We start from the raw sequence: 13,286 nt of genomic DNA, 5'->3' as shown, positions 1-13,286 counted from the left end.
CCCCTCCGCACAGGCTCTGCAGGCCCGTCCACCTTGGCGCACCTAACCAGGACCCTTAGCTCGCTGCCCTGACCGTGGCCCTGGGCGTCCCCGTCTAGAGTCGGGTGCTTTGAGATGGAGTCAGACTGGGGCGTTTGGAGGCGGGGGTGCTCTCACCCTGGGGTAGACAGAGGAGATGTGAACTTTGTCCCCCAAGCCTGGCCCCGGCCCCGAGCTGCCAGCTGGGCCTTGGGGACCCCTTTCCTGGACTCAGGCCTCAGGGCCTCACTCTCCGCAGCTCACACTCCCTCTTCCCTTCGTACTGGGTGGGGCACAAGCAGAGAACAGCCGCTTCTGATTGTTGCCCAAGCCCCAGTCTGCTGACAGCTTCCACGTCATCTGAGGGTCACAAAAGTCCAAGAGGCCTCCTGAGAATGTGTCACCTGCCAGCGTGGAGTCCCGCTGGGAGGGGCCGTGGGCGGGCGGCCTGGGGTTTAAATGCCTGGTTGGCCCCGGCTCCGCAGTCCGGAGAGCGAAGGAAGCCCGCGAGAGCCTCTCTTCTTGATCCGATTCCAGGAAGGGTCAGTGCGGCAGGGCTGCAGCCAGCCAGCAGCCAGGATGTCCCTGAAGGCCGTGGTGCTGGCGCTGGCCCTGGTGGCTGTCACCGGTGAGTAGCAGCTGCCTTTGGACCTGGGGCTGGGCCAAGAGTCGGAGGCCCAGAAGAAGGGACAGACCAGTGCCTGTCGGCCCTGGCCGGACCGGAGGGCTGCCCAGCAGCCACCTGGCTCAGGGAGGGCTGGCACGTCCACAGCTGCAGCCACTGGCCTCGGCGCCAGCTGCAGCCAGGGGAATGGGGAGGGGCAAGGTGGTCTCATGAGCTGCTCTGCTTCCTGCCCAGGCACGCTGGCCGAGGTCAATCCCGACGAGGTGGCCACTGTGGTGTGGAACTACTTCCGGCAGCTGGGCGACAATGCCAAGGAGGCGGTGCAGCAAATCCAGAAGTCTGAGCTCACCCAGCAGCTCAAGTAAGTGGGCACGCACTGCCTGGGTCAGGGCTGAGCGGGGCGGACCTGCGGCCACTGCCTGCCACCAGCTCCTGTGACCCTGGGGCCTCCCGGGCTGGAATCCGCCTGTGCAAACAGGCCAGCTGCGCGGAGAACCCCCTCAGGTGTCTTCCCGCCCGAACTGCAGAGTGGCAATGCCACGGCTCAGCACTGAGGCTCACGGGAGCAGGCGGGAAGGCCTATGCTGGGTTCTAACGCAGTCCCAGAGACGGCCCGTGGAGTCCAGTCCGAGGAAGGGCACTGGGGGCTCTGAGGGTGGGCACATGCAAGGAAACCAGCCCTCGTGCCACTAGAAGGCCCTGGAAGAATCCAGAACCTCACATCTTAGATAACGGGGTCTGTCCCAGCACCCCCCGCGGGAAAGGCCCTCCAGGGCCGCTGGGCACAGGCAGGAGCAGAAAGCAGTGTGCACACGCAGGGCAGCAACCGGGGCTGCCAGCCCTAAAGGCGGGGCTAGGCCCACCCGCTCCCCCGCTCCCCCGTCCTGGGCAGGATGTGCGGGGTGAGTGCCAGGTCAGGGAAACACGGTCCGGGGCGACGCCCAAGCTAACCCCGCCCGCGCCCCCCCCCCGCAGCTCCCTCTTCCAGGACCAAGTGGACGACGTGAACGCCTACGCGAGCAAACTGCAGAAGAAGCTGGTGCCCTTCGCCACGGGGCTGAGCGAGCGGCTGACCAGGGACTCAGAGCAGCTGAAGGAGCAGATCCAGAAGGAGCTGGAGGAGCTGCGGGCGCGGCTGCAGCCGCACGCCCAGGACGTGAGCCAGCGCATCGAGGACGGCGCGCGGGACCTGCAGCAGCGCCTGGGGCCCTACGCCGATCAGCTGCGCGCCCAGGTCCGCTCGCAGGCCGAGCAGCTGCGCAGTCAACTGAGCCCCTACGCGCAGCGCATGGAGACGCTGCTGCGCGACCAGAAGGACAACCTGCAGGCCTCGCTGGCGCCCGTGGCCGACGAGCTGCAGGGCCTGATCGACCGCAACGTGGAGGAGCTCAAGGGGCGCCTCACGCCCTACGCCGACGACCTCAAGCTCAAGATCGACCAGAACGTGGAGGAGCTGCGCCGCAGCCTGACGCCCTACGCGCAGGACGCCCAGGAGAAGCTCAACCACCAGCTGGAGGGGCTGGCCTTCCAGATGAAGAAGAACGCCGACCTGCTCAAGACCAAGCTCTCGGCAGACGCGGAGCAGCTGCGCCGCAGCCTGGCCCCCCTGGCGGAGGACGTGCGCGGCAAGCTGGGCAGCGGCGCCGAGGGGCTGCGGCAGTCCCTGGCGCAGCTCGGCGGCCAGCTGGACGCCAAGGTGGAGGAGTTCCGCCGCAGCGTGGAGCCCCACGGCGACGCCTTCAACAAGATCCTGACGCAGCAGGTGGAGGAGCTCAAGCAGAAGCTGGGCCCCCAGTCGGGGGACGTGCAAAGCCACCTGGTTTTTCTGGAGAAGGACCTGAGGGAGAAGGTGAACTCCTTCTTCAGCTCGCTGCAGAAGGAGGGTCAGGACCAGCCCGTGCAGGAAGGCCAGGACCAGCCCGTGCAGGAGGGCCAGGACCAGCCCGTGCAGGAGGGCCAGGACCAGCCCGTGCAGGAGGGCCAGGACCAGCCCGTGCAGGAGGGCCAGGACCAGCCCGTGCAGGAGGGCCAGGACCAGCCCGTGGCGCCCCCCCTCCCCGAGCAGACCCAGGAGCAGCCGCCCGTGGGGGCCTGAGCTGCCCCTGGTGCCCACGCCCCGCCCTGGAGACCTGCCCCGCCCCACCACCTGTCAGTCGGTCTTTCCCAAAGCAATTCCCTTTCGAGTTTGAGGAACCCTCTCCTCGAGCAGACCCAGGAGCAGGCGCTCCTGGGGGCCTGAGCTGCCCCTGGTGCCCACGCCCCGCCCTGGACACCTGCCCTGCCCCGCCACCTGTCTGTCCGTCTGTCCCAAAGCAATTCCCTTTAGACTTTGAGGACATGTGTCCTGTGGAAAATGCCTCTAGCTCTCACTACTCAATAAAACTGCTAAGGAACTAGCCCAGCCTGGTGCCGAGTGGCTTCTTGTGTTGCTGGGACGGGTGTCTGGCCCACAGCTGGCAAAGCTCAGCAGGGCAGCCGGGGGCACTGGGGGACTCCAGGGCAGGGAGATGAGACGAGTGTGCTCAGGGGAAAGTGGAAAAAGAAGTCACGCTTTAGCTGAAGACAAAATAAGCAATCCACTCCCTCCACTTTGCCCACAAGTATTTAGTGCCCCAGTGTGCCGGGCACTGTTCTAGGCATTCGCAGTCTGAGTCTGTGGCCACGCGCCCCCAGGGGCCGCTGAAGTGAGCAGGCCTGGCCGCTGACCCGGCACAGTGGGGAGACGGGCCTCCCGTCTTGCTCTCCTGTGCCTTTCACCTGACTGACTGTGAATTTTGGTTTCGTCCACCCTAGCCCACTCCCATTGGAAAGCACACACACTTACTTCAGAGACTCTGGGCGATACACCTGGTGCCCAGAGTTGAGGGGCAAGGCCTAGAGACATGGGTGGGTCCTGGGAGGTGGGGAGAAGCAGGTGCCCAGGTGCCTCCTGGCCAGAGGTCTGCCTAGGGGCGGGGCTGACAGCGGCCGGTGGACGGGGAAGAGGGGCCGGGCCCCAGGCAGCCTCTGGAGTGATCTCTCCCTCCCTGCTCAGAGCCTCAGAGAAGAGCCAGGCCAAGCCTTTTCCCCAAATGACTTAAATCCTGGCTGCTCCCTCTGAGCCAGGTCTGCAGGTCCCTCCTGACGCCTTTCCTTCCTAAGGCGGGGACAGGCTTTCCTCAAAGACACCCAGCCTCCCCCTGAGGGCAGCGCCCTAGGGAGAGTGTCTGGGTCTCCTCTCTCCATCCCCCTTGCTCCCAAGGTGCTCTCAGGATGGTCTGGCCCAGCCTGCCCAGCTCTGGCCCCGGGCCAGCCTGAGCACCTGCCTATTGGAAGCATTCCTCGTGGGAACCAGGCAAACCCACTCTGGAAGCCTGGCTTTGCCTGGACCGCGGGGTGGTGTGACCTCCTTTGGAGGATGGGATGTTGATGCTGTGAGGTTTGGTGGGACGGTGTATGCTAGGCACTTAGCACGCCATGGGGCAGAGGAAACGTGCAGTGACTGCATCCGTGGTGCTGCCCACTGCTGTAGCAAACACATGCCCACTCCTGCCTACAGCGTGAGGCCGCCAGGCCAGCCAAGCGAAGACCGTGGGACTCCCTTGCTCTGGCTGCTGGCACTCCCACTCTCCGGGTCAAGTGAGGCTGCGGCTGGCACCTGCACACCCGCTGCCCTAGCAAGGCAGGGACTGACTGTGAAAACAACCAGGCACCCGGTTTGCTGGTTGGCTTTAGGGAAGGACCAAGGAGAACAGGGCACTCAAAGGAAGTAGGACAACCCTGGCAGGAGGCTCAGTTGGCTGGAGTGTCATCTGGTGCACCAAAAGGTTGCGGGTTCGATTCCTGGTCAGGGCAACTACCTAGTTTGTGGGTCCAATCCCCAGTAGGGGCAAATACTGGGGAGGCAATTGATTGCTGTTTCTCACATTGATGATTCTCTCTCTCTCTCTCTCTCTCTCTCTCTCTCTCTCTCTCTCTCAAAATCAATAAGAACATATGCTCAGATGAGGATTTAAAAAGAAAGAGGAAGTGGGACAGCGGGCGGCAGGTTTCTGAGCGGGTCCAGAAGCATAGAGATGTTCTGAGACCTCCCCAAGGTCCGCGTCTGAGCACTGCTTCCAGGACCCTGGGCCTCAGGCCCCACAGCTGGTCCTCATAGGAGCCTGAGGTCCCCCCCACCCCAGAGCCAGTGCCCTGGGTGAGCCTGCCTTCTCTTTCTTACATCAACACTTCTGCCTGGCCGCTGGTCTCCCGGTTCTGAGCTGGCAGGTGGGCTACCAGCCTCTGCACCTCCCTGGTTTCTGTGGGGAATCTCCTCCCAGGCGTCTGATGAACGTCACCTCTGCCTCCTGGGGGAGATGCTAGGACTGCCTGCCTCCTGCCTCCTGCCTCTGGGGTCTGGCCGGGGCCCAGGCTCGCCCATCAGGCGGAGGCCCAGGCTCGAGTATGGAGCTGCTGCCAGGCTGACCAGGGGGGGCATTCTGTCCGGGTGGGCGGGGCAGTGGCAGCAGCCGGTGTGCCGAGGCCAGAGGCTCCGCCTGGCCGGGCTCCGGGCTGCCGGGCTCTGCTGGCTCGGTGGTGGCAGCAGGGTCCCGCAGGTCTGGCTTTGTGGAGTGACCCTGGCTCGTTTCTCCCTCAGCTTCTCGCATTCTTGTCTATTTGTCAAACCAATTGCTCCAGCTTTTCTCCACGTTTCCAGAAATGCATGAATAAATGATTTTTTAAATATATACTACTATATTTTTATTGATTTCAGAGAGGAAGGGAGAGGGAGAGAGAGAAACATGAGTGGTGAGAGAGAATCATTGATTGGCTGTGTCCTGAAGGCCCTACACTAGGGATTGAGCCCTCAACCTGGGCATGTGCCCTTCACTGAATCAAACCCAAGACCCTTCATTCCGCAGGCCGATGCTCTATCCACTGAGCAACACCGGCTAGGGTGATAAAGCATTTTTTTGCTTGTATCTTCCAGAATGGGTTCTGCGGCCAGCAGTTCAGAACTTGACCTTCACTCCCGCAGGGGCCCCTCCCCTGAAAGCTGAGCCACCCCTGACCCGGTCCAGCCGGGCCTGTTGATTTGTCTGAGCTGGACGCGTTAGTGCTCCTCAGGGCTGGCTCCCTGCCTCCGGGAAGTCGGTCTTCTCTTGTTGTTCTAAGCGGGCCTTTGGCTGTGACCCCTGGGCCTCAGTCACTTCAAGGGCCGTCTCCGGCGTCTATGGACTGAATGTTCCAGGTTCGATTCTGGTGGAGAGCACAGGCCTGGGTTTCGGGCTTGATCCCCAGTGGAGGATGTGCAGGAGGCTACCAATCAATGATTCTCTCTCATCATTGATATCTCTCCTCTCTCTCTCTCTCTCTCTCTCTCTTTCTCTTTCTGCCCCCCTCCTTCTCTCCTCTCTCTCTCTCTCTCTTCTTCTCTGAAATCAATAAAAATATATTTTAAAAACTATGGTAAATGCCTCACATCCTCTCAGGAACTCCTCACAACACTCTGCAACATCCAAGGTGCAGTCAGTGGGGAAGTCAGTTCAAGTTCAGAATGGTGAGGTACATCATCCCCCAGCGAGGGTCTGAGGCGGCCGGCCATCAGCTGCAGAACGGCAGCGCCTTGGGGGTGCCTCCAGGATGAGCCTGGCTTAGGAGGCCCAGTGTGAGCCCAGCAAAGCCCCTGACAGGAGGACTGCCCACCACAGAGGGCGGCTGGGTTCTGCCCCATCACATTTGAATTGCAATATCTTGCTTACACAGATATAGACTTTAAAATAATGCTTAAAAAATATTTTTATTACTTTTTAGAGAAGCGGGAAGGAAAGGAAGAGGGAGAGGGATAGGGAGAGGGAGAGGGAGAGGGAGGGGGGGGAGAGAGAAATATTGATGTGAGAGCATAACACTGATTGGCTGCCTCTTGCATGTTCCCAACCAGAAATCAAACCGGCAACCTCTCAGTGCATGGGATGATGCCCAACCAACTGACCTGCACTGGCCCAGGCAAGATAATGTCTTAATATTACTTGTTATTGTGGGGAAAATATGTATGACATACAATTTGCCATTTTAACAAGTTTTAGGTGTATAATTCAGTGACAATAATTAGAGTCACGATGTTGTAGAACCATTATCTCTAAACTAGAGACCTGGTGCACAAAATTCATGCACAGGGATTGGGAATTTCCTCAGCGTGGCCTGCACCCTCTCACAGTCTGGGACTGCTGGCTCCTAATTGCTGGCCTGGCTGCCTGATCTCCCTTAACCACTCTGCCTGATTGCCTGATCACCCCTAACCCATCTGCCAGCCTGATGCTCCTAACTGCTCACTTGCCTGCCTGATGGTCCCTAACTGCTTGCCTGATCACACCTAACCACTCTGCCTGCCTGATGACCCTAACCCCTCTGCCTGCCTGCCTGATGCCTCTAACTGCTGCCTGCCTGCTTGATTGCCCCTAACCACTCTGCCTGCCTGATTTCCCCCAACTGCCTCTGCCTGTCTGCCTGATCACTCCTGACCACTCACCTGCCTGCCTGATCATCCCTAACCACCTCTGTCTTGGCCCCTGCCTCCATGGCTTCGTCCAGAAGGACATTTGGAATGATGTCCGGAAGACTGTTTGGCTGTCCAGCCTAATTAGCATATTATGTTTTTATTATTATAGATTTCTTCATCACTCCAAACAGAAACTATGTATCTATTAAATGGTTCCCCATAACCACTCCTGGACTCCAGCCCCTGTTAATCTCTAATCTACTTTCTGTCTCTTCTAGACAGTTCAGGGGAGTGAAATCATAGAATATTTGGCTTCTTTCACTTTGCATGTTTTTAAAGTTTATCCATGTTGCAACATGTATCAGAATTTCCTTCCTTTTTAAGGCAGAGTAATATTCTACGGTAGGTACATAAAACATTCTGTTTATCCATTCATCTGCCCATGGACACTTGGCTTACTTCTACCTTTTAGCTACTGTGAGTAATGCTCCTATGCATATTGGTATAGAAATATTGCTTCAGGTGCCTGCTTTCAATTCTTCTATGTATATACCCAGAGGTGGAATTTCTTGATTGCATGGTAATTCTGTTTAATTTTTTGAGGAACCACAATATTGTTTTTTTACACGAGCTGCATCATTTTACATTCTCACCAGCAGCTCCAAAGGGTTCATTTTCCCCAGTCATCTGTAACACTTGTTATTTTTTATGATTTAAAAAAAATAATAGTCATAGCCCTAGCCTGTTTGGCTCAATGAATATAGCATCAGCCTACAAACTGAAGCATCCCAGGTTTGATTCTGATTAAGAACACATGCCTGGGTTGTGGGCTTGATCCCTAGTAGGGGTGTGCAGAAGGCAGTCAACCAGTGATTCTCTCTCATCAATGATGTTTTGTTTTTTTTAATCTCTCTCTCTCTCTCTCTCTCTCTCTCTCTCTCCCTTCCTCTCCAAAATCAATAAAAAATATATTTCAAAAATAAATAATAGTCATTCTCAGGAGACATATATAATATTTTCAACAATAAAGATATTTTTAAAATAGTCATTCTAATAGTATTACTTTATTTTTAATTTATTTATTACTTTATCTTTTAATCCTCATCTGAGGACATTTTTTCCATGGATTGTTTAGAAAAAATGGAAGGAGGAGGCACCACTGCTGGGAACAGCACCCACCAAGAAGAACCGCTGCCAACTGAGAAGCAGCTGCTCCGTAACCACACAAGGAGCAGCTGCAGCCAGAGAAGCTACTGCTACCCAAGGAGTAGCTCCTGCAGATCTCAACATCTAGATCAGTCAGTGAGACTAAACAAAGATTCCACCAAAGGAAAGAAAAGGAGGAAACACCAGAAAAGCAGCTAAGTGAAACAGAGGCATGCAATATGTCAGAAAAAGAATTCAGAATAAGGGTCATAGAGTTCATAAGTCGGATGGAAGAAAAAAAGTAACACCTTATGCAAGAGTCAAGAAGAAATAGATGAAAAAATCAACAACTTGTGTAAGAATCAAGAAGAAATGAAGAGTGATATAGCTGCAATAAAAAACACCATGGAAAGCTTCAACAGTAGACTAGGAGAAGTGGAAGACCAAATTAGTGAACTATAACACAGGGAAGCAAAACACAGTCAAACTGAATTGCAATTGGAGAAAAAAATTAAAGACAGGAGGAGAGCCTAAGGAAGCTATGGGACAACATGAAACAAAGCAACATATGAATAATAGGGGTGTGCCAGAACAACAGGAAGAAGAACAAGGATTAGAAGAACTATTTGAAGAAATAATGTCAGGAAACTTCCCTGATGTGGCAAAGAAAAAAGTCACACAATCTCAGAGAGTCCCAAACAAGATGAACCAAAAAGACCCACACCAAGACAAATCATAATTACAATGGCAAATATTCAGGATAAAGAGAGAATTTTAAAGGCTGCAAGAGAGAGAAAGAAAGTTACATACAAGGGAACTCCCATTAGATTATCAAATGATTTCTCAACAGAAACACATCAGTCCAGAAAAGAATGGAAGGAAATCTACAAAGTGATACAAACCAAGGGAATGAATCCAAGAATACTCTATCCAGCAAGTTATCATTCAAAATTGAAGGGAAAATAAGGAGTTTCACAGACAAAAAAAAAAAAAAAAAAAAAAAAAAAAAAAAATTCTAAGGGAGTTTATCACTACCAAACTAGCAATGCAAGAAATGCTAAAGGGTCTGGTGTAAAAAGAAGAGATAAAAAGGTAAGAAGGAACACAGTCTCAAAAATAAAAATGGCTACAAACAAGTACCTTTCAATAATAACTTTAAACATAAATGAACTAAATGCTCCAATCAAAAGATATTGAGTGGCTGAATGGGTAAAAAAAGAACACGACTCATATATATGCTGTCTATTATACAAGAGACCCACCTCAGAAAAAAGGACTCACACAGATTGAAAGTGAAGGGATGGAAAAAACATCTTTCAGGCAAATGGAAATGAAAAAAAAAGCTGGGTTAGCAGTACTTCTTTCTGACAAAATAGACCTCAAAGTAAAGGCCATAACAAAAGATAAGGAAGACTACTTCATAATAATAAAGGGATCAATACAACAAGAAGATATAACACTGATAAACATATATGCACCCAATGCAGGAGCACCCAAATACATAAAAATCTCCTGGAAGATATCAAGGAAGAGATCAACAACAATGCAATCATAGTAAGATACTTTAATACACTACTGACATCACTGAATAAATCATCTAGACAAAAAAAAAAAAAATCAGCAAAGAAACAGCAATTCTAAACGACTCACTAGATCAGATAGACCTAATTGACATCTTCAGAGCATTTCAACCCAAAGCCACGGAATATACATTCTTCTCGAGTGCAAATGGGACATTTTAAAAAATAGACCACATATTGGGTCACAAAGTCTCCTCAAATTCAAAAAGATTTAAATCATATTAAGCATTTTCTCAGACCACAATGGCATAATATTAGAAATAAACTTCAATAAAAACATTCCAAAAAATTCAAACACTTGGAAGCTGAATAGCATGCTGTTAAACAATGATTGGGTTAACAATGAGATCAAAGAAGAAATTAAAAACATCCTGGAGACTAATGACAATAAAAACACAACAACAAAAAAAGAAAGAAAAAATGGAAGGGAGGGAAGGAGAGGGGAAGAGAGAGAGAAAGAGAGAGAGAGAAACATCAATGTGAGAGAGATACATCAATTGGTTGCCTCCTGCCCACATCCCAATTGGGGCTAGGGATTGAACCTGCAACCCAGGTATAAGCCCTTGACCGGGAATCGAACCTGAGACCCTTCAGTGTGTGGGGTGACGATCTAACCACGAAGCACACTGGCCAGGACGATTTAACTTAATTTTTTTCCATCAACATTTGTCCCTTCTATGGCCTCTTCCACCCACCTACCCACAATCACCACACTGTTGTCTGTGCCCATGAGTTCTCCCTCTCTCTTTCTTTTTTGCTCAACACACCCCCTACCCTCAAACCAACAGAGCTGTCTGCCTGCTCTCTCTGAGTCTGCCTCTATTTTGCTTGGTAGTTCGGTTAATTCATTACATTCCACATATGAGTGAAATCATATGGTACTTGTCTTTCTCTAAAACTAGAAATGAATGAATAAAACTAAATAACCACCGGAGTTTCTCCAAGATCCAGTCATTGTCCCTGGCAAGACTGAAGCACTTGTGCACAGGAGAACTGCACTCACCAAGCGCCAGGGAAGGGCTTGTGGCTCTGGGACCGCCCACACCGATATCTCCCAGAGTTCCCAGAGCTCAGCACAATTTCAGCCTGGACCTCCTGGCTACCTCTGCTCCTCAGGTAACCTGGAGATTATGCACTCCGCCCTGGGCAGAGGTCAGTGCCCCAAAGAGACTCTCAGCCAGCACCTGTGTGGGCCAGGTTGAACTGCTAGCCACACCCCTGCAGCCATCCCAAAGTTCATGGTCACAGTCATCTGAAAACATCAGAACCTCTGACGTCTGTGGTGTAATGAATGGCCCTGACCAGGGAGAGGAGAGAGCACAACAGGGTGGAAGGGGGGCAGTCTGTTTAATTTTTTGAGAAATCACAAAAAATTGTACCCATAGGGCCTTGCAGCTGTTGAGGGTTGGTCCCTTCTGGTCCCAGCAGCTTCTGCACTGGGACACTGTGTCCTCCTGGTGTTGTCATAGGGCATTCTGTGTTCCCAGAAACGCTCTAGAGAGAAAAACAGCCAGGGTGGGGTTACCTAAGTACTGCTGTGTCTGAGAGCAGAAGTGTGGGACCCTGGCTATCTCGCTATGTGGTGACAAGCAGCTAATTCTGCGGGTGCGCAATTAGAGAACCCAAAATTGCCCATCTCAAAGGAGTGAGGATTTGAGCTGCTGGTCTTGAGAAGGTAGATTGGTGAGACTGGGACTATGGCACAAAATCGCCGGACACTGGGAGTGGAGGGGTCCGTCTTGTCTCAATCCCATTCTTTTCTTTTCTTTTTTTTTTTTTTTTTTTAATATATATATATTTTTTTTTATAGAAGAAAGGAGAGGGAGAAAGAGAGAAGCATCACTGGGAGAGAGAAACATTGATTGGCTGTCTCCCATATGCATCTTCCCTGGGGATCAATCCTGCAACCTGGGCATGTGCCCTAACCAAGAATTGAACCCGCAACCTTATGGTGAGTGGGACAACGCTTAACCAACTGAGCAACAGCAGCCAGGCTCTCAGTCCAATTATTTTGCTATCACCTCCAAGAAATGATCATAACTCTACACTAACAGCCCATGTGTTCATTCATCATTGTATTTACATATGAGCCATCTTGCAGAGTAAGGTAACCAGCCTGCAAGATGGCTCCAAGATTGACCCTCATCTGTAGTATTCACATCCTGGTGTGTCCCTGTCGTACTGAAGAGGGCTGACATTTGTGATCAGGAGGCCACTGTGGAAGGCATGGCACGTGACTTCCAAGGATGGGTCCAAAGGGCACTGTGGCTTCCACCTGGTTTTCTCTTGGATCGCTGATGCTGAGGAAAGGCAAGCACCATGGTGTGCGGGCCACAAGCAGCCCTGTGGAGGCGGCCACACGAGGAACTGCAGGCCCTCCTCAATAATCCGCCCCGATTGGCCAGCCATATGGCGAGACACCTTGGAAATAGATTCGCCAGCTTTGGTCAAGCTTTCAGATGACAAAAACCCAGCCAACATCCTATCTGCGACCTCATACAGGCTCAGAACCAGGACCAGTAGCCAAACCACTGGCTCAGAGACATTGTTAGAGATCACATGATCCTGAGCTTTGGTTTCTCATACAGCAACAACTAACCCACACACAGCCTCTCACAGCCAAACGGTCACCGCTCCATCGATGAGGGAGTGAATCCTCCTCAGTACTGAACACTCCCACTGACAGACAACGCACCAGCTCTCCAACTTCTGTTAAAGATGATTAAAATTAAACTGGTTCTTTCTCAATCCAGCTTTGGTCTTATTTTCACTACTCTTTTGAGCCACATAACAGTTATAATTACTTTTATATGCGTTCTGCCTAAAGGAAACCTACCCAGAGACTCCGTCATGGAGCCCCAAACTTATGGACAAAATGGAGCCCAGAGGCACCACGCTTCACAGCTGCCTCGGCGTGCAGACTCTCAGAGGTTTCTGAGAGGGCGGGGTCCTGTGTATCTTGTTTTTTCCTGTATAGTCAGTGCCCAGCACAATGATGAGAACTTGGCAGGTGCTCAGTAAATACTTATTTAAAAACTGAATGAATCCGCCGAAGCCGGTTTGGCTCAGTGGTAGAGCGTCGGTCTGTGGACTGAAAGGTCCCAGGTTCGATTCCAGTCAAGGGCATGTACCTTGGTTGCAGGCACATCCCTAATGGGTGGTGTGCAAGAGGCAGCTGATTGATGATTCTCTCTCATCGATGTTTCTGACTCTCTATCCCTCTCTTTTTCTCTCTGTGAAAAATCAATAAAATATTAAAAACAAAAAACAAAAAACTGAATGAATCTGACATCATTGTCGTGCTCTGTGATGCAGCACATGCCTTTGCCAGGCATGGCAGACCTGTTTTCCACGGCGATTACACCACTTCGTCTTCACCTCTCTCAATAGTAGGACCTGCCTGGACATGCTTTCTAATTTTCTTATTTTTCCTCTCACTTCTTCACCCTCTGTTCAG

At 52.1% G+C, this 13,286-nt stretch overlaps 1 protein-coding gene across 4 annotated transcripts; it reads left to right on the top strand.

Moving 5' to 3' along the window:
• Positions 1 to 487: 487 nt before the first annotated feature.
• On the top strand, positions 488 to 3,044 carry APOA4 (apolipoprotein A4). Of its 4 annotated transcripts, none has more exons than XM_036428327.2 (4): positions 488 to 646; positions 878 to 1,004; positions 1,619 to 2,522; positions 2,643 to 3,044. In XM_036428327.2, exons 1-4 carry the CDS (start codon positions 598 to 600, stop codon positions 2,736 to 2,738), a joined length of 1,176 nt encoding a protein of 391 aa, XP_036284220.1. In that variant the 5' UTR covers positions 488 to 597; the 3' UTR covers positions 2,739 to 3,044. The 4 variants fall into 4 exon arrangements, with proteins under 4 accessions (XP_036284220.1, XP_036284219.1, XP_045433646.1 ...); XM_036428326.2 differs by having other exon boundaries at positions 2,619 to 3,044; XM_045577690.1 differs by having other exon boundaries at positions 2,571 to 3,044.
• Positions 3,045 to 13,286: the final 10,242 nt, after the last annotated feature.

This window comes from Pipistrellus kuhlii, unplaced genomic scaffold, assembly GCF_014108245.1.
Source record: "Pipistrellus kuhlii isolate mPipKuh1 unplaced genomic scaffold, mPipKuh1.p scaffold_m20_p_9, whole genome shotgun sequence".
Taxonomy (NCBI): Eukaryota; Metazoa; Chordata; class Mammalia; order Chiroptera; family Vespertilionidae; genus Pipistrellus; species Pipistrellus kuhlii.
This window is presented reverse-complemented; position numbering and strand designations above follow the sequence as displayed.

Coding starts and splice junctions, on each gene's coding strand:
- APOA4 (XM_036428324.2), top strand. CDS start 598: ATGTCCCTGAAGGCCGTGGTGCTGGCGCTGGCCCTGGTGGCTGTCACC. Junction 647..877: donor GGCCCTGGTGGCTGTCACCG/GTGAGTAGCAGC, acceptor CTTCCTGCCCAG/GCACGCTGGCCGAGGTCAAT. Junction 1,005..1,618: donor GAGCTCACCCAGCAGCTCAA/GTAAGTGGGCAC, acceptor CCCCCCCCGCAG/CTCCCTCTTCCAGGACCAAG.